Source organism: Electrona antarctica (genome assembly GCF_951216825.1).
Source record: "Electrona antarctica genome assembly, chromosome: 12".
In the NCBI taxonomy this organism is placed as follows: Eukaryota; Metazoa; Chordata; class Actinopteri; order Myctophiformes; family Myctophidae; genus Electrona; species Electrona antarctica.
In genome coordinates this window covers 11,613,060-11,632,771 of record NC_136793.1, presented here as the reverse complement: position 1 = coordinate 11,632,771, position 19,712 = coordinate 11,613,060, and the positions used below count along the sequence as shown (strand labels likewise).

The 19,712-nt window shown below is 39.4% G+C and overlaps 1 protein-coding gene across 1 annotated transcript in view; it reads right to left on the bottom strand.

Annotated features, from left to right (window-relative positions):
* The window catches only part of LOC306933755 (uncharacterized protein), a gene marked incomplete at its 5' end in the record, with an annotated part of 59,654 nt that overhangs the window by 30,110 nt on the left and 9,832 nt on the right, over positions 1 to 19,712 (bottom strand). Inside the window, 4 exons of the mRNA XM_079516062.1 lie at positions 828 to 994; positions 10,724 to 10,813; positions 12,463 to 12,597; positions 18,294 to 18,383. Coding sequence (XP_079372188.1) covers positions 828 to 994; positions 10,724 to 10,813; positions 12,463 to 12,597; positions 18,294 to 18,383 — 482 coding nt within the window. The remainder of the gene's footprint in view (positions 1 to 827; positions 995 to 10,723; positions 10,814 to 12,462; positions 12,598 to 18,293; positions 18,384 to 19,712) is intronic.

Below are 19,712 nucleotides of genomic sequence, written 5' to 3'. Positions count from 1 at the left end.
ATGTCTCTGCCTTCTTAAAGACAACAACAGAGATGATGTGTCATTATGTCTCTGCCTTCTTAAAGACAACAAACAGAGAGATGTGGTGTCATTATGTCTCTGCCTTCTTAAAGACAACAAACAGAGAGATGAGGTGTCATTATGTCTCTGCCTTCTTAAAGAAAACAAACAGAGAGATGAGGTGTCATTATGTCTCTGCCTTCTTAAAGACAACAAACAGAGAGATGAGGTGTCATTATGTCTCTGCCTTCTTAAAGACAACAAACAGAGAGATGAGATGTCATTATGTCTCTGCCTTCTTAAAGACAACAAACAGAGATGAGGTGTCATTATGTCTCTGCCTTCTTAAAGACAACAAACAGAGAGATGAGGTGTCATTATGTCTCTGCCTTCTTATAGACAACAAACAGAGAGATGAGGTGTCATTATAATTGTAGATCTGCGTATGTAGATTGAGGATGCTATGAAGTAGTGAACATGATGTATATCTGCTTAACATGAAAGTTTCATTCTATCTCACCAAATGTCCGCTTGGCGACCAAGTGACCCGACTAGTAGGACTTTAGTTGTACCATGTTACTGTATGTCTAATCAGTTTTCTGTATTATCTATTGAGACACAGCGTACAGTATTACTTGAGTGATTTCCAAGAGGTCAAGTAAATGGAGTGTAAAGAAAATGAAAGTGTTGTAAAGTAGTGGTTTTCAACCAGTGGTCCTTGAGGGGGTTCCAGGTGGTCCCCAGCCAACCAAATGGACCTTTATACATATTTAACTCTAGATGGGGACATATGAGGTTATTGCCAACAGAAATGATTATATTCTGACCTGGGGTGAGCTCTGGATGGACCTCAGAGGGTGTTCCTGATGAAGCCCAATGGACTGACATGCAGAGCACAGGTCATAGTCAGGACACACTGTACACTTATACCTGGTCCCCACAACATCTCCCTCACAGCCGTCACACACCACGCCAGCGTGCACGAAGGAAGGATCTGGCAAACAAAACAAGAGAAATGTATCCGTATGAATGAATAAACTATTATTAAATAGAGTTTAAAACTAGAAGAAGTTCTCCTCAGAGCACAGGTCTCTGCCAAGCCGTAGTTAAAGACCTTATGGTGGCGCTACACCAGGACAATGTGATACAGAGCAAAAAAAGAAGGAAAAAGCAATAACATAAAATAACATCATAATATCGCAGAACATAAAACAACACTGGAGAAAAAAGGCAGGGAATCAGGCAGAAAAGTGAGTACATGGAAAAAAAACACAGATGTTTTAAAATTCAACTAAAAGCAAGAGTGAAGCAATAGTTTTTTGGGCTGTGCTAATGGAGGTTCTTCTGTGGCCTACCGAGGGAGGTTCTAGTGTGGCCTACTGAGGGAGGTTCTAGTGTGGCCTACTGAGGGAGGTTCTAGTGTGGCCTGAGGGAGGTTCTAGTGTGGCCTGAGGGAGGTTCTAGTGTGGCCTACTGAGGGAGGTTCTTCTGTGGCCTACTGATGGAGGTGCTAGTGTGGCCTACTGGGGGAGGTTCTAGTGTCTTCTACTGGGGGAGGTTCTAGTGTGGCCTACTGAGGGAGGTTCTAGTGTGGCCTACTGAGGGAGGTTCTAGTGTGTTCTACTGGGGGAGGTTCTAGTGTGTTCTACTGGGGGAGGTTCTAGTGTGGCCTACTGGGGGAGGTTCTAGTGTGTTCTACTGGGGGAGGTTCTAGTGTGGCCTACTGAGGGAGGTTCTAGTGTGGCCTACTGAGGGAGGTTCTAGTGTGGCCTACTGAGGGAGGTTCTAGTGTGGCCTACTGAGGGAGGTAGTGCTGGGTGCCTGCCATGCAATGGCAGAAACACAGGTTGAAATCTAAAACGCATACTTAATCGTAATAATAATAATCACCAATACGCGAAACTTCGACGTCTATGGCCGGCCGCACGGTTTACCAAAGCCCCGCAATATATACATCAAAACGTGCGGCTCGGCCGGGAATGGTGTGCTTGTGCTTTTCTTTCCGATTCGCGTTACCGTGCCGACGTAATTCGCAATAAACGACGCGAAAAATGCCCCATTCAAAGTCGATGGGGAGACGCGGGTAAAAACAGAAAACGACACGTTACTTTTATTGCTCTGGCATACTGGTACGTAGAAACACGATTTAAACGTCAAACAGCACACGAGGCCATCGACTTTGTAGGTCTGCTATTTGTGCACACAGAGTCACAGACACATGCATGCATGCACACGCACACACGTGCACGCACACGCACGTGCACGCACGCACACACACACACACACAAAAACCCTGTCTTTTGCTTGCAGCATGCTACAGTCTTGCAATTTGCTCCATGGGCTTAGACCACCAATAGGAGCACGCTGTACTTAATGAATTGCTTAAGCCCCGCCCTTCTGTCTTCCCATTGGCTGGCCTTTACACAGCTCTAACTTTTGTTTGCAGCATGATACAGTCCTGAAAATGTGTTTATGGACTTACACCACCAATAGGAACACTCTAATATAAACTTAAAAAATATATATTTTTTAAACTTTTTTTTTTTAACTTTTTTTTTTTTATACTTTTTTTTTAAACTTTTCTTTTTTTTTAAACTTAAAAAAGAAAACTTAAAAGAAAAAAAAAACTTTAAAAAAATAACTTAAATTTCTTTTTTAAAGAAAAACTTTAAAAAAACTTAAATACTTAAAAAAACTTAAAAAAATTAACTTAAAAAAAAATTAAAACTAAAACTTAAAAAAACTTTTAAAAACACAAAAATGAAAGAAAAATCTTAGACCATTGTCAATAATCATTGTGTTTATGCTTTTAAAGATAGGCCTATATGCTATTTGACCCTTTTTTTTTTACATGTAAAAGTATGCTATTTAATACAATTTCTGCTCATTAATGCTTTCATATCCATTGATGTTGTATTTTTTTCTTTTTACCTTTTCCTAATGAATCAAGAATACATTGTAAAACATTATTCATACATTACAAATCATTAGTAGACACAGTTATAACTTTACTTACTTTATTCTGCCACTTTTTGGGCATCATACTACTTCCACATACTTTATGCTAGAAATGTAGTTCAAACTTCAACATGTTCCGCTTTATGCAGTTATTTATGCTTATATTATTATTATTTTTTACAATTTTCTATACTTTTTAACTTTTTGTACTTTTTTCCAGTGTTCAGACTTGGTGGGTGGTCCCACAGACACAGCTATAACTTTATACATTGCGTTTTTAGCGAGCCCACGCAGTTTCTACAGGAACTGCTTTCTAGTTGTAACACTTTATTATTATTTACACGGGAATCGTGTGCTTGCTCATTGCTAAGAGAAATATTGTATAGTTTAATTGATATTAATTTATTAGTGAATTAAATTTCCCCATTGACATGAATGGGAAAATGCGGAAAATCACGTTCAAGTATTTTTTCCTTGGAGACCGTAAGGGCTATAGTTACAAAACTTGGAGGGATAATTCGTAATACTTACTAAAATTAATTAACTTATAATTATATCGGTCGGCCTCATGGTGGCGCTATAACAGCCCACTTTACGTTTTGGCTTATAACTCTTGAATCGTAGGTCAAAATTCCTTTCTCCCTGTATTCCTTGGGCCATGACGCATCTTCCCATATAGGCCACGCCCATTTGCGTCATGATAGATTTTCCGCCATTTTGAATTTTCTCCAAAACACACTTTTTGCTCCTCCTCCTACAGATTTTGTCCAAATCTCACACAAATTGGTACACATGATCTCTGGACCTTTCCGATGAAGACACCACAGGCGGAATTTTGATAGTGCGTATCGTTCGGCCGTAATCGGCTTCCGAAGTTAGTGGGATGGGCCTATTTTACAAAAAATGCCTAAAATCCCGAACGAAATGTCCGATCCATCCCAAATTTGAATCACATGTCGCGGGTGGTTAAATCAACCAAGTACCAAAAGTAATTCCATTTTCATCCATAGGGGGCGCCGCAAATGCGAGAAATGTAACCGTTTGTCGCAAAAACATGATTTTTGGGGGATAAATCCCCTCCGAATTACTTACGCATGATCGCAGGGGTGACGCGACATTGTAATTGGCTGGCAATATCAGTGGGAGGGGCATATGTGAGCCACTGCGGCAACCACACTTTGCAATTTTTTTAAATTGCGACCTTTCTAGTTGTCATCGTTCCTGAACAGGAAGAGGAAACTAGGGATCAGCAATATAACTTCTCCAAATACTAACCGTGTGTGTGTGGTGTGGTGTGGTGTGGTGTGGTGTGTGTGTGTGTGTGTGTGCGTGTGCGTGTGCGTACCTAGAGGTCAAAGAGGTCGAGGGGTTAGAGCAGTGGTGAGGGACCGTGTCGAGAGACCCATGAACACGTTTACAAATTAGGCATTTAGTGATTCACAGTAACTCAAATGCAGACTCTGCCAACAGCGACTTACACTCAAATATGCCCATTCAACTAGCACCTGGCGAGGGTAAAATCCCAACCAATATCTTGAAGGAGAAAGATTGGGATGTCAAGACATTTCCATGTCTTCACCCAGATGGCAAATATGGCTTACATGATAAGCAAATTCCTATTACTATGCAAAAATACTTTCAACAACGACTACTAAATGTTGATAGGCGCTTTGCAACCAATGCAAGCTATGCTTTTGCTGCTTTTGCTTGTAATGAAAAACATCAGCTTCAGAGGAAAGAAAACCCAAACGAGTACTGGACAGCTCAAATATACCATACCATATATACCAGTGCTTGTTCCATTGATAAAAACATCTGACGTTCGCCTGACGCCCAGTGTTGTCCCTGAACCGTTCAAAGAACGATCGTTCACGAAAACGAATGGGGTGCAAATAAGCCCTTCAGACTTGGATGGTCAGAGTGGCACGATTACATACAAAGTCAATGCAAAGACGAGAATTGCGCAAACGGGCGCGGCGCCCCCACAAATTAACTAATCTTTCTCAGCTGTACAATTTCACTGGAGCGCAGCGTGCATATCTAACTGCATGATGATCAGTCATCTACGCAGACAGCCGACTCCCGACCCAAACACTGAGTGAGGAGGTAAACTTGTTGTTTGATTAAACATAATGTGCCACGAAAAATAGCTTCCAAAGCTTGTTATTTTTGCATCGAGGAGGTAGCCTATGTGTCCATACATGATGATCGGCCAACAAAATACATCTCCCTCCCAGTGAGTGAAGCACTGATGCCTGATTTATTCTTCATCGTAAGTGTTCCGTGCTGAAAATAGCTGATCTACAAGCTCACAACATGTCACGTCCGCGACGCGTTGTGAGCTTGTAGATCAGCTATTTTCAGCACACGGCGATATGCAGGCTCTGATAACATTCAGAAACTTTTGCCTATACAATAAAAGCATGCAGCTTTCACAAGTTGGCCCACGAAGACAAGGAAAAGGATTAAGAATTCGGTGGCATTTGACATTGCAAAAGATTTTTTCCAAAATGATAATAAGGAATTACTTTGGATAATGGTAATGGAGATATTGTAAAAAATGTCACTGTATTAATCCCAAAGGTTTGGACTGCATTTAATTTTCAACACAAAACCTTAAACTGACTTTCTGTGTGTGGAATATAAGTATTGCCTTTATTGACTGAGTGACTTTGTGTTGGGTTGAAACCATTTACACTTGAAGTATAACCAGGTAGGTTGCTGTTTTTAACAGTGACCTTTGTAGGGGTTTTATGATTCAAACCTTTAATGGTGGAAACCACTACATAAATAAATGGCGCCCGATGTGGGGGCATGATAAGGTCATGTATTAATACCACACTATACAAAGAAGAAAATGGTGCTACCTAATTTGTGGTGGCACTACCAAATTAAAAGGTAGGTGGCACCAGTGCTACCTGTGAAAAAGTTAGTCTGGAGCACTGATTAGCCGATAAAAAAAAATGCCATCCTCAGAGAACAAATTATGACTGTCAAAAATACTTTTTTGACAAACAGACAAGCTGGAGAATGTGAAATCTATTACAAACTATTCCTAACTTTCTTACACCTCACACACTCTAATATATCAACCACTTACATTCCTATGGGATTTCCACAAAACAGAGCACGATTTTTGAGACAAATCCAAGAGAACACTACCCAGGACTTTGATGACGTTGTTGAAGTTGAAGGAAAGGGTGGCAAATTTTACATTGAAAAGGAATCCATTTTGGACAGGTACACAAGACGACATCCAGCAGTTAACAACTTAACATATGTACAGTTCGCACAAAGATATATACCATGGAAATCTGAACCAGATAACTATGACATCAAACAAGACATACATAGAGACAGCGACACCACTGATGATATGATTCACTCCATATCTACCATAAACACACTTCCAAAGTACATCCCCCTAGCCACATCAAATCCAACACAATGCAAGTACGTACATGAAGCTCAGATCCAAAAGAGTTATACGAATACATAAATTCAAACAAATTGACGACCCCCATGAATTGTATTACTCACAACTACAGCTTTTCCACCCATTTCTCAATGAACAAGATCTCTTCCCCAATGACTTCACCAAGTGTAAGGACTTATACATGCAACATGAAACAGCAATTCATGCGGTCAAACGAAAAATCCTTCCCCATATGAACACAGTAATAGAAGCCACAGAACGAGCTGAACACGTCATCTCAAATATCGGTGATGAACTTGATGGTAATAATGTCCTCGACAATGAAGAAACAATGCAATATCCAGAACAACAACATCCAGATATGGCTGTCAAAAGACCCTTTCGGACTATTTAATGACAACCCTGACTTGACATCTGTAGACAAAACATTTAGATGGATTGACCTTCAGCCTGACAATGAACTGTACAGTACTCCAAAATATTCACTTTCGTCACAGATCAAAGAGCTGTCTTAGACAAGGCCCTTACATTTGCTAGGCAATACCAAAGAGCAAGAAAACAACATGCAAACCCTTGGCCCACGCCTCCTCTGCTCATAGTTAATGGAGGGGCCGGCTCAGGTAAAATTCACGTCATTGATGTCCTCTCACAAATGTTAGAAAAAACATTCCGAACCAGTGGAGATGATCCAAGCTTTCACAGGAAACGCTGCAGCAATTATCAAAGGCCAAACCATTCATTCAGCTTTCCAATTGCCTTTCGGCAATGACTTAATGTCAATGAAGGACCAAACCCGAGACACAAGACGATCACAACTGAATAACTTACGTGTAATTATTATTGACGAAATCAGCCTAGTCAAATCAGATATGCTCTACCAAATCCATTTTAGACTTTCCAAAGAAATCTTTCAAAAAACGTACCCTTTTAATAAGGGAAAATTAGCAAAATGTGTGGCAAATCTGCAAAGAAAAATGCTTACCACTAGCTCTCTTCACAATGTGTTCATAAAGGTGTCTACTATCACAGAAAAATTTGTTCCAACCCAACTCCCTTGGGAAACTTTGTGACAGCTGCTGAAAGTTGGGGTGCCATTAACATCCAAAAATGTCCAAATTTCATTATACTTTAAGTAGCATGTGACGTGTCAAACTAGGGGGTTTTCATGATTCTGAATCCATTGCAAGCATTAGTTTTGCACAAAAATCACTCCTTCGCCTAAATATGGCCATAGCCGTCATCACAAATGTGATGAGGTCAGCACATTTGGGCACATTTGGGCAAGTGGCTATGGCCGAATTTAGCCCAAGGAGTGTTTTCGTGCAAAACTAATGCTTGGAATGGATTCAGCATCATGAAAACCCCCTAGTTTGACATGTCACATGCTACTTAAAGCATAACTGAAATTTTGGGAATTTTGCCTTATATTGGATGTTTATGGTACCCCAACTTTCAGCAGCTGTCACAAGGTTTCCCAAGGGAGTTGGGTTGGAACAAATGTATATGTGATTGTATACACCTTTATGAACACATTTGTGAAGAAAGCTAGTGGTAAGCATTTGTTTTGCAGATTTGCCACACATTTTGCTAATTTTCTCTAACTATTTGGCGTGTTGCATGTATTTTTAGAGACATTCTTCAAATTAAACCTCCTCTCGGTACGTTCATATTTGACTCTCCCTCAAATGAAGAATCCAAAATGCTACATGCAATTGACCCCCTCTGGACAAAATTTGAAGCCATATCTTTAAAAACAAACCACAGACAAGGTGAGGACAGACAATACGCCGACTTACTCAATAGAATCCGGATAAGCAAACACACCAACATGGATCTAACACTTTTGGAAAGCTGCATATATCCCAGAAACAGCCCTGATTTGCCAGAAAATGCCCTTTTGATTACAGGGACCAACAAAGTTGTCAATACAGTCAATACTACTGCATTGAACAAACTTCAAGGAACATTAATTGAATTGAAGGCTAAAGTCACTAGCCCCACTAGAGGAGAATGTATTCCACCAATAGAACATTCAGGCATGATAAAAAATACACCATTACAATATTGCTTACAACTCAAAACTAACGCCCAAGTCATGCTAACATTGATATACAAGACAACCTCACTAATGGCACCCTTGGAGAAGTTATTGGCTTTGAATACAATTCACTCAACGAAATATGTTATGGTACAATTTAATAATCAAGACTCTGGCAAACAGAGAAGAAAAAACCTCAACTTCGACAGACGCCACTGCCATCGCTTTAGTAGAATTTCAATTCAGCTTGCGCAAAGGAAGCGCCACTGCCATCAATTTCCCACTTAGACTAGCATGGGCTACAACTGCCCACAAAATTCAAGGCCACACAGTTAAAAAGCCAAACCCACTGATCCTTGACTTTCAAGATTGGCTTCAGCCTGCAATGCTATATGTTATGCTGTCACGTGTACAATGCATGTCACAGTTATTCATACTAGAAGCTCTACCAACAAATCCAAAACGTTTTAAGCCATGGCAATCTGCTCTTACAGAACTTAATAGACTCGAACACATTGACATCAGCCAACCTAAACCTACGTCATCTTCCACTATCCAAATCATGTCCTTGAATGTACGCTCACTACTAGGGATGCCGCCGATTAATCGATTTTCCGATTAATCGTCGGAGTCTCCAAAATCGATTTTAATATTTCATAATCGAAAATCGGGGGAAAAAATTATATATCGAACATGTACCTTCATCAGAGTGGAGAATATAAGTATAAATCAAGTTGAGCAAAGCCATTCTTCTCTGCCCCTCTCTCTAACAGACACAGTTAACGATCGCTTGTTAAGTGCCTGCCAGACAGACAATCAGATGAAATGAAGGCAGTTGTAGAGTAGTGTGTAGACTAGTGAACTGAACGTTTTCTGTTTATATCAAGTACTTCATACCAGCCCCTTATGAAACTACTTCTCCCCAAATCCAAATGGATTTCATTTTCCATCCTGAATGGCAGTAACTAGCATATAATGAGAACTGAGAAGATCTCCACAAAGGTTTACTCATCAAAACTGATTATAAAACTGTAACCATCAAAGCATGCACCCAACATATAATGGTTATGTGACCATGGCATGTGCATAATATAAAATCTTATATACAACAACTCCACATTCCAGATTCCACAGACTGACATACAATAAACAATAAACACAAATATTTCAATAACGCAGGTCGTGGAAAAGGCATCGCTACCTACTATCCTCCAAACTTTGCCCTGTTAAATCAAGCTACAGACAACACATTCCAAATAACCTCCATTTCCTCTAATGGCTTGATAGTCACCAATGTATATAGAGCAACACAGTCATGAACAATTCTTACACACATTAACCAACTTCATCCAACACAATTCGAAATCACACATTCTAATGGGCGATCTTAATTTCTGCCAAAAACAAAACCCACACCATCCACTAAAACAATTATTAGAAGAATAAAACTTCCACCCAGCCATAGAGCCCCCTACAGCCACACACATGGACGGCAGATGTCTTGATCAAATTTACATTTGATTGACTCCACACGTTGCCTGCACAAACACCTCAGTACACACTTGCTTTTACTCTGATCATGAACCAATTTCCATTACACTCACACTACAATCATTTATACATTTTCCACTCTACTCCACTCTACTCAATGGCCACTACTCCACCTCAACACACACACGTCATCACGCAGCACGTTTTCGTTTTCAGGAAGTAATTCAAAAATATATTTTCATGGACTTATATAAAAACATTTTCTTTGGCATCCATTGTAGGTATTAGGTATGCCCATATGATGACCACGGACATGGTCTAAAAGTGTGCAAAACCTATTTTTCATTTCACTACACCTTTAAAGCACAGCTTTTACTTTTAAATTCCTTGTTATTCATGTCCACACTGTATTGCTTTACTGCTATTATTTTAATGTCTTATGCCTCGCTTTTTTCCCTCCATTGCTCTGTAAAGCACTTTGACCTGCATTTCATGTCATGAAAGGTGCTATACAAATAAACTTTTATAATTATTATTATTATTACTGTCTTGTTTACTGCAAAATGTTATTACTCCACTCTTTCAATAAAAATGTACCATCTGTAAGCTTGTCCCTTTAGTGGATGTACATCCTCTATGTGACTCAATAAACATAGTATAGAATAATATACAATAATCATCATAATCCGATATCTTCCTGGGATAAATAAAGGCAGACAAAATTCGAATGAAAACAAATATCTCCCCGTTTTACCGCTCCTCCACTCCTCTCCTCTCACCTCTGAGTTCACCTTCCTTACCTTCCTCTTTCTCCTTCCCAGGCACTCGTCCCTGTGCCGTCTCCAGGCTGGTGCCCAGGTCAATCTCCTCCCGGGGTGTGGTCACGATATCTGGAAGACACGGACATTTGTTTTCATTTTTTTGAGGGGCATGCTCTATATACAGGTTTAATGTTTGTGTTTAGTTCAATGTTTGTTTAAAAAACACACCCGTGTGAACTGAGTGGTGCAAGGTCTTATATAGCCTGATCAGCTGTGGTCTGACGTAATGTCAGTGACCATAGTAACCATGCTCATTTATTTGGGTCCCACGTACAGGTACACACGTACAGGTACACACATACATAGACACATAGATACAGACAAAGCTGGTTGTTGGAGTGGTTTGCACCACTCAAAAATATCTATAAAAAATACCTCTTATCTTATTGTCTTACAAAAATATTGATATGTACCCAGTGCAGTTATCGACAGAGGTAGTAGTTGTTTGCATCAGTAATTGTGTAGTTTTCGAAAGGACATCACATAAGTGAAGTGTCTTTTCTCCTAGAAGCCAATAAGGACAACCAAATGAACCTATAACAGTCCATTTGGACAGTCTCAGAGTTTGTTCTAGGGTCCTTTGGTTCCATTTTGTACTAGGCTACACTCACACTTACATAGTCACCTGGACAGATCCTGTTGTTGTTTACACACAAATTACGCTCAAATTCCGAATAAATAATGGACTTGATATGAAAATGGTTGAAAACCACTGGACTAGAATCTATGAGAGAACATGTTCATCAACTACCTTTTTTTCCACCCAGGAAAGCTAAAAAACAAAAAAACAAAAACAAAACTAAGCTATTATGAGTAGCATCTTGTTTCAACATTTCAGCATGATCAATGATCAACAGTAAATAATTAAATTGTTTCAGCCATAGGCGGCGGGAGGATTTTACCTTTAGATAGGCTAGAATTGCGTGGGACGACGACGACGCAGATTTATTTATTTATTTCCCCCAGATGATCTAACAATGTCATGATTTGACTAATTTATTACCAATCTTGTACACACATTATGAGACTGAAGTCTCATAATCACTTTAGGAGATTGCGTGCTGTAATCGTTTGCTTGTAGTTTCCGTTTCACCGGTTTCACCTCGCTCAAGAAGGGGGCCGCCAGCCATGATGTTGTTTGTGTTAGTGTTCGTGTTGTTACTGTGACTGCACGCACACACTGTGGGCACGTTTGGAAATAGCGCACTGAGTGCACTGTGCAATACAAACTAATAGGCGAGTGTGCTCCGGTGCGGTATTTCCGAACGCGCCCACACCCACCACCAGTGGATACGTTCCATTTCCAAATCCTCGAGGCGTGTATTTTAGAACATAATCATTACAACGCAGTTGAATGCACGCATAACCATAATATGTCTATTTTCAAAACCTATTTTTAAAGTTGAAAGGTTTAATATTATAATAAAGCTCGGGTCCTGCACGGGCATTTCGGGTATTCTGCATTTCAGATGCCCGGAACGAGGCCCGCAGCTTTGAAATGGAACCGACCCGTTCCCCGACGGCATGTCAATATTTTGCACCCGAACCGGCTCGGTTCTCGGTTCGGATCTCGGGTATTCGGGTCCGGGTGGACCCGTGCTGCCCTCTAATGAAGAGCTTTATGAAAAACTGAATAAATAATCACCAATAGAATAAAAAATAAATAAAATAATGCACAAAGCGCATAAAATTGAGTGTCAAATAAAAAAATGGTTCACCCTCATCTTGACCTATTATGACACTGTCAGGCTTGTCTGTTGAATCTGTGGATGGGGTGGAAAGTTTATATGTTCCATGTTCCATCTTCCATCTGCACGATGGAGTCACATTCTTCTTCTTGCTCTTCTGCTTTTCTGGGATGGAATATGTAAAAAATAAGTACAAAGTAAAAATGAATATGATCATGTAAAACCATAACTGAAATGAAATAAATAAATATGAAATGAACATTTTGTTTTGTCCACATTGTCTGTCTGTGTAATATCCATTAAACGGTAGAGAAACAATGGTAAGACAATAATAAACGTATACTGTACTGTAGCACTTATCAAAACTAAGTTATGCTTATACTTTATAAAAAAAACGAATAATCAGCAACAGAATAAAAAACAAGCCATTAAGTGTATAAAATGCAGTGTCAAATAAAAACATAAGGGAATTAAATAAAATGAATAATTGAGATAAAATACTCACCATTATACCTTTATTACGTATTATTATTATTATTTATGGGCATAAACAGTTGAAAGGTACCGTCAGGTCTGACAATGATGTACTGTGTATGTTCAAATCTTGCACATTGCATTATTTATTTTTGTGTGTGCCCATTCTTCCTGTATCCATGCACTAATGGTAATGGAGATATTGTAAAAAATGTCACTGTATTAATCCCAAAGGTTTGGACTGCATTTAATTTTCAACACAAAACCTTAAACTGACTTTCTGTGTGTGGAATATAAGTATTGCCTTTATTGACTGAGTGACTTTGTGTTGGGTTGAAACCATTTACACTTATATTTACAAGTATAACCAGGTAGGTTGCTGTTTTTAACACAGTGACCTTTGTAGGGGTTTTATGATTCAAACCTTTAATGGTGGAAACCACTACATAAATAAATGGCGCCCGATGTGGGGGCATGATAAGGTCATGTATTAATACCACACTATACAAAGAAGAAAATGGTGCTACCTAATTTGTGGTGGCACTACCAAATTAAAAGGTAGGTGGCACCAGTGCTACCTGTGAAAAAGTTAGTCTGGAGCACTGATTAGCCGATAAAAAAAAATGCCATCCTCAGAGAACAAATTATGACTGTCAAAAATACTTTTTTGACAAACAGACAAGCTGGAGAATGTGAAATCTATTACAAACTATTCCTAACTTTCTTACACCTCACACACTCTAATATATCAACCACTTACATTCCTATGGGATTTCCACAAAACAGAGCACGATTTTTGAGACAAATCCAAGAGAACACTACCCAGGACTTTGATGACGTTGTTGAAGTTGAAGGAAAGGGTGGCAAATTTTACATTGAAAAGGAATCCATTTTGGACAGGTACACAAGACGACATCCAGCAGTTAACAACTTAACATATGTACAGTTCGCACAAAGATATATACCATGGAAATCTGAACCAGATAACTATGACATCAAACAAGACATACATAGAGACAGCGACACCACTGATGATATGATTCACTCCATATCTACCATAAACACACTTCCAAAGTACATCCCCCTAGCCACATCAAATCCAACACAATGCAAGTACGTACATGAAGCTCAGATCCAAAAGAGTTATACGAATACATAAATTCAAACAAATTGACGACCCCCATGAATTGTATTACTCACAACTACAGCTTTTCCACCCATTTCTCAATGAACAAGATCTCTTCCCCAATGACTTCACCAAGTGTAAGGACTTATACATGCAACATGAAACAGCAATTCATGCGGTCAAACGAAAAATCCTTCCCCATATGAACACAGTAATAGAAGCCACAGAACGAGCTGAACACGTCATCTCAAATATCGGTGATGAACTTGATGGTAATAATGTCCTCGACAATGAAGAAACAATGCAATATCCAGAACAACAACATCCAGATATGGCTGTCAAAAGACCCTTTCGGACTATTTAATGACAACCCTGACTTGACATCTGTAGACAAAACATTTAGATGGATTGACCTTCAGCCTGACAATGAACTGTACAGTACTCCAAAATATTCACTTTCGACACAGATCAAAGAGCTGTCTTAGACAAGGCCCTTACATTTGCTAGGCAATACCAAAGAGCAAGAAAACAACATGCAAACCCTTGGCCCACGCCTCCTCTGCTCATAGTTAATGGAGGGGCCGGCTCAGGTAAAATTCACGTCATTGATGTCCTCTCACAAATGTTAGAAAAAACATTCCGAACCAGTGGAGATGATCCAAGCTTTCACAGGAAACGCTGCAGCAATTATCAAAGGCCAAACCATTCATTCAGCTTTCCAATTGCCTTTCGGCAATGACTTAATGTCAATGAAGGACCAAACCCGAGACACAAGACGATCACAACTGAATAACTTACGTGTAATTATTATTGACGAAATCAGCCTAGTCAAATCAGATATGCTCTACCAAATCCATTTTAGACTTTCCAAAGAAATCTTTCAAAAAACGTACCCTTTTAATAAGGGAAAATTAGCAAAATGTGTGGCAAATCTGCAAAGAAAAATGCTTACCACTAGCTCTCTTCACAATGTGTTCATAAAGGTGTCTACTATCACAGAAAAATTTGTTCCAACCCAACTCCCTTGGGAAACTTTGTGACAGCTGCTGAAAGTTGGGGTACCATTAACATCCAAAAATGTCCAAATTTCATTATACTTTAAGTAGCATGTGACGTGTCAAACTAGGGGGTTTTCATGATTCTGAATCCATTGCAAGCATTAGTTTTGCACAAAAATCACTCCTTCGCCTAAATATGGCCATAGCCGTCATCACAAATGTGATGAGGTCAGCACATTTGGGCACATTTGGGCAAGTGGCTATGGCCGAATTTAGCCCAAGGAGTGTTTTCGTGCAAAACTAATGCTTGGAATGGATTCAGCATCATGAAAACCCCCTAGTTTGACATGTCACATGCTACTTAAAGCATAACTGAAATTTTGGGAATTTTGCCTTATATTGGATGTTTATGGTACCCCAACTTTCAGCAGCTGTCACAAGGTTTCCCAAGGGAGTTGGGTTGGAACAAATGTATATGTGATTGTATACACCTTTATGAACACATTTGTGAAGAAAGCTAGTGGTAAGCATTTGTTTTGCAGATTTGCCACACATTTTGCTAATTTTCTCTAACTATTTGGCGGTGTTGCATGTATTTTTAGAGACATTCTTCAAATTAAACCTCCTCTCGGTACGTTCATATTTGACTCTCCCTCAAATGAAGAATCCAAAATGCTACATGCAATTGACCCCCTCTGGACAAAATTTGAAGCCATATCTTTAAAAACAAACCACAGACAAGGTGAGGACAGACAATACGCCGACTTACTCAATAGAATCCGGATAAGCAAACACACCAACATGGATCTAACACTTTTGGAAAGCTGCATATATCCCAGAAACAGCCCTGATTTGCCAGAAAATGCCCTTTTGATTACAGGGACCAACAAAGTTGTCAATACAGTCAATACTACTGCATTGAACAAACTTCAAGGAACATTAATTGAATTGAAGGCTAAAGTCACTAGCCCCACTAGAGGAGAATGTATTCCACCAATAGAACATTCAGGCATGATAAAAAATACACCATTACAATATTGCTTACAACTCAAAACTAACGCCCAAGTCATGCTAACATTGATATACAAGACAACCTCACTAATGGCACCCTTGGAGAAGTTATTGGCTTTGAATACAATTCACTCAACGAAATATGTTATGGTACAATTTAATAATCAAGACTCTGGCAAACAGAGAAGAAAAAACCTCAACTTCGACAGACGCCACTGCCATCGCTTTAGTAGAATTTCAATTCAGCTTGCGCAAAGGAAGCGCCACTGCCATCAATTTCCCACTTAGACTAGCATGGGCTACAACTGCCCACAAAATTCAAGGCCACACAGTTAAAAAGCCAAACCCACTGATCCTTGACTTTCAAGATTGGCTTCAGCCTGCAATGCTATATGTTATGCTGTCACGTGTACAATGCATGTCACAGTTATTCATACTAGAAGCTCTACCAACAAATCCAAAACGTTTTAAGCCATGGCAATCTGCTCTTACAGAACTTAATAGACTCGAACACATTGACATCAGCCAACCTAAACCTACGTCATCTTCCACTATCCAAATCATGTCCTTGAATGTACGCTCACTACTAGGGATGCCGCCGATTAATCGATTTTCCGATTAATCGTCGGAGTCTCCAAAATCGAAATATCGAACATGTACCTTCATCAGAGTGGAGAATATAAGTATAAATCAAGTTGAGCAAAGCCACTCTTCTCTGCCCCTCTCTCTAACAGACACAGTTAACGATCGCTTGTTAAGTGCCTGCCAGACAGACAATCAGATGAAATGAAGGCAGTTGTAGAGTAGTGTGTAGACTAGTGAACTGAACGTTTTCTGTTTATATCAAGTACTTCATACCAGCCCCTTATGAAACTACTTCTCCCCAAATCCAAATGGATTTCATTTTCCATCCTGAATGGCAGTAACTAGCATATAATGAGAACTGAGAAGATCTCCACAAAGGTTTACTCATCAAAACTGATTATAAAACTGTAACCATCAAAGCATGCACTCAACATATAATGGTTATGTGACCATGGCATGTGCATAATATAAAATCTTATATACAACAACTCCACATTCCAGATTCCACAGACTGTTATACAATAAACAATAAACACAAATATTTCAATAACGCAGGTCGTGGAAAAGGCATCGCTACCTACTATCCTCCAAACTTTGCCCTGTTAAATCAAGCTACAGACAACACATTCCAAATAACCTCCATTTCCTCTAATGGCTTGATAGTCACCAATGTATATAGAGCAACACAGTCATGAACAATTCTTACACACATTAACCAACTTCATCCAACACAATTCGAAATCACACATTCTAATGGGCGATCTTAATTTCTGCCAAAAACAAAACCCACACCATCCACTAAAACAATTATTAGAAGAATAAAACTTCCACCCAGCCATAGAGCCCCCTACAGCCACACACATGGACGGCAGATGTCTTGATCAAATTTACATTTGATTGACTCCACACGTTGCCTGCACAAACACCTCAGTACACACTTGCTTTTACTCTGATCATGAACCAATTTCCATTACACTCACACTACAATCATTTATACATTTTCCACTCTACTCCACTCTACTCAATGGCCACTACTCCACCTCAACACACACACGTCATCACGCAGCACGTTTTCGTTTTCAGGAAGTAATTCAAAAATATATTTTCATGGACTTATATAAAAACATTTTCTTTGGCATCCATTGTAGGTATTAGGTATGCCCATATGATGACCACGGACATGGTCTAAAAGTGTGCAAAACCTATTTTTCATTTCACTACACCTTTAAAGCACAGCTTTTACTTTTAAATTCCTTGTTATTCATGTCCACACTGTATTGCTTTACTGCTATTATTTTAATGTCTTATGCCTCGCTTTTTTCCCTCCATTGCTCTGTAAAGCACTTTGACCTGCATTTCATGTCATGAAAGGTGCTATACAAATAAACTTTTATAATTATTATTATTATTACTGTCTTGTTTACTGCAAAATGTTATTACTCCACTCTTTCAATAAAAATGTACCATCTGTAAGCTTGTCCCTTTAGTGGATGTACATCCTCTATGTGACTCAATAAACATAGTATAGAATAATATACAATAATCATCATAATCCGATATCTTCCTGGGATAAATAAAGGCAGACAAAATTCGAATGAAAACAAATATCTCCCCGTTTTACCGCTCCTCCACTCCTCTCCTCTCACCTCTGAGTTCACCTTCCTTACCTTCCTCTTTCTCCTTCCCAGGCACTCGTCCCTGTGCCGTCTCCAGGCTGGTGCCCAGGTCAATCTCCTCCCGGGGTGTGGTCACGATATCTGGAAGACACGGACATTTGTTTTCATTTTTTTGAGGGGCATGCTCTATATACAGGTTTAATGTTTGTGTTTAGTTCAATGTTTGTTTAAAAAACACACCCGTGTGAACTGAGTGGTGCAAGGTCTTATATAGCCTGATCAGCTGTGGTCTGACGTAATGTCAGTGACCATAGTAACCATGCTCATTTATTTGGGTCCCACGTACAGGTACACACGTACAGGTACACACATACATAGACACATAGATACAGACAAAGCTGGTTGTTGGAGTGGTTTGCACCACTCAAAAATATCTATAAAAAATACCTCTTATCTTATTGTCTTACAAAAATATTGATATGTACCCAGTGCAGTTATCGACAGAGGTAGTAGTTGTTTGCATCAGTAATTGTGTAGTTTTCGAAAGGACATCACATAAGTGAAGTGTCTTTTCTCCTAGAAGCCAATAAGGACAACCAAATGAACCTATAACAGTCCATTTGGACAGTCTCAGAGTTTGTTCTAGGGTCCTTTGGTTCCATTTTGTACTAGGCTACACTCACACTTACATAGTCACCTGGACAGATCCTGTTGTTGTTTACACACAAATTACGCTCAAATTCCGAATAAATAATGGACTTGATATGAAAATGGTTGAAAACCACTGGACTAGAATCTATGAGAGAACATGTTCATCAACTACCTTTTTTTCCACCCAGGAAAGCTAAAAAACAAAAAAACAAAAACAAAACTAAGCTATTATGAGTAGCATCTTGTTTCAACATTTCAGCATGATCAATGATCAACAGTAAATAATTAAATTGTTTCAGCCATAGGCGGCGGGAGGATTTTACCTTTAGATAGGCTAGAATTGCGTGGGACGACGACGACGCAGATTTATTTATTTATTTCCCCCAGATGATCTAACAATGTCATGATTTGACTAATTTATTACCAATCTTGTACACACATTATGAGACTGAAGTCTCATAATCACTTTAGGAGATTGCGTGCTGTAATCGTTTGCTTGTAGTTTCCGTTTCACCGGTTTCACCTCGCTCAAGAAGGGGGCCGCCAGCCATGATGTTGTTTGTGTTAGTGTTCGTGTTGTTACTGTGACTGCACGCACACACTGTGGGCACGTTTGGAAATAGCGCACTGAGTGCACTGTGCAATACAAACTAATAGGCGAGTGTGCTCCGGTGCGGTATTTCCGAACGCGCCCACACCCACCACCAGTGGATACGTTCCATTTCCAAATCCTCGAGGCGTGTATTTTAGAACATAATCATTACAACGCAGTTGAATGCACGCATAACCATAATATGTCTATTTTCAAAACCTATTTTT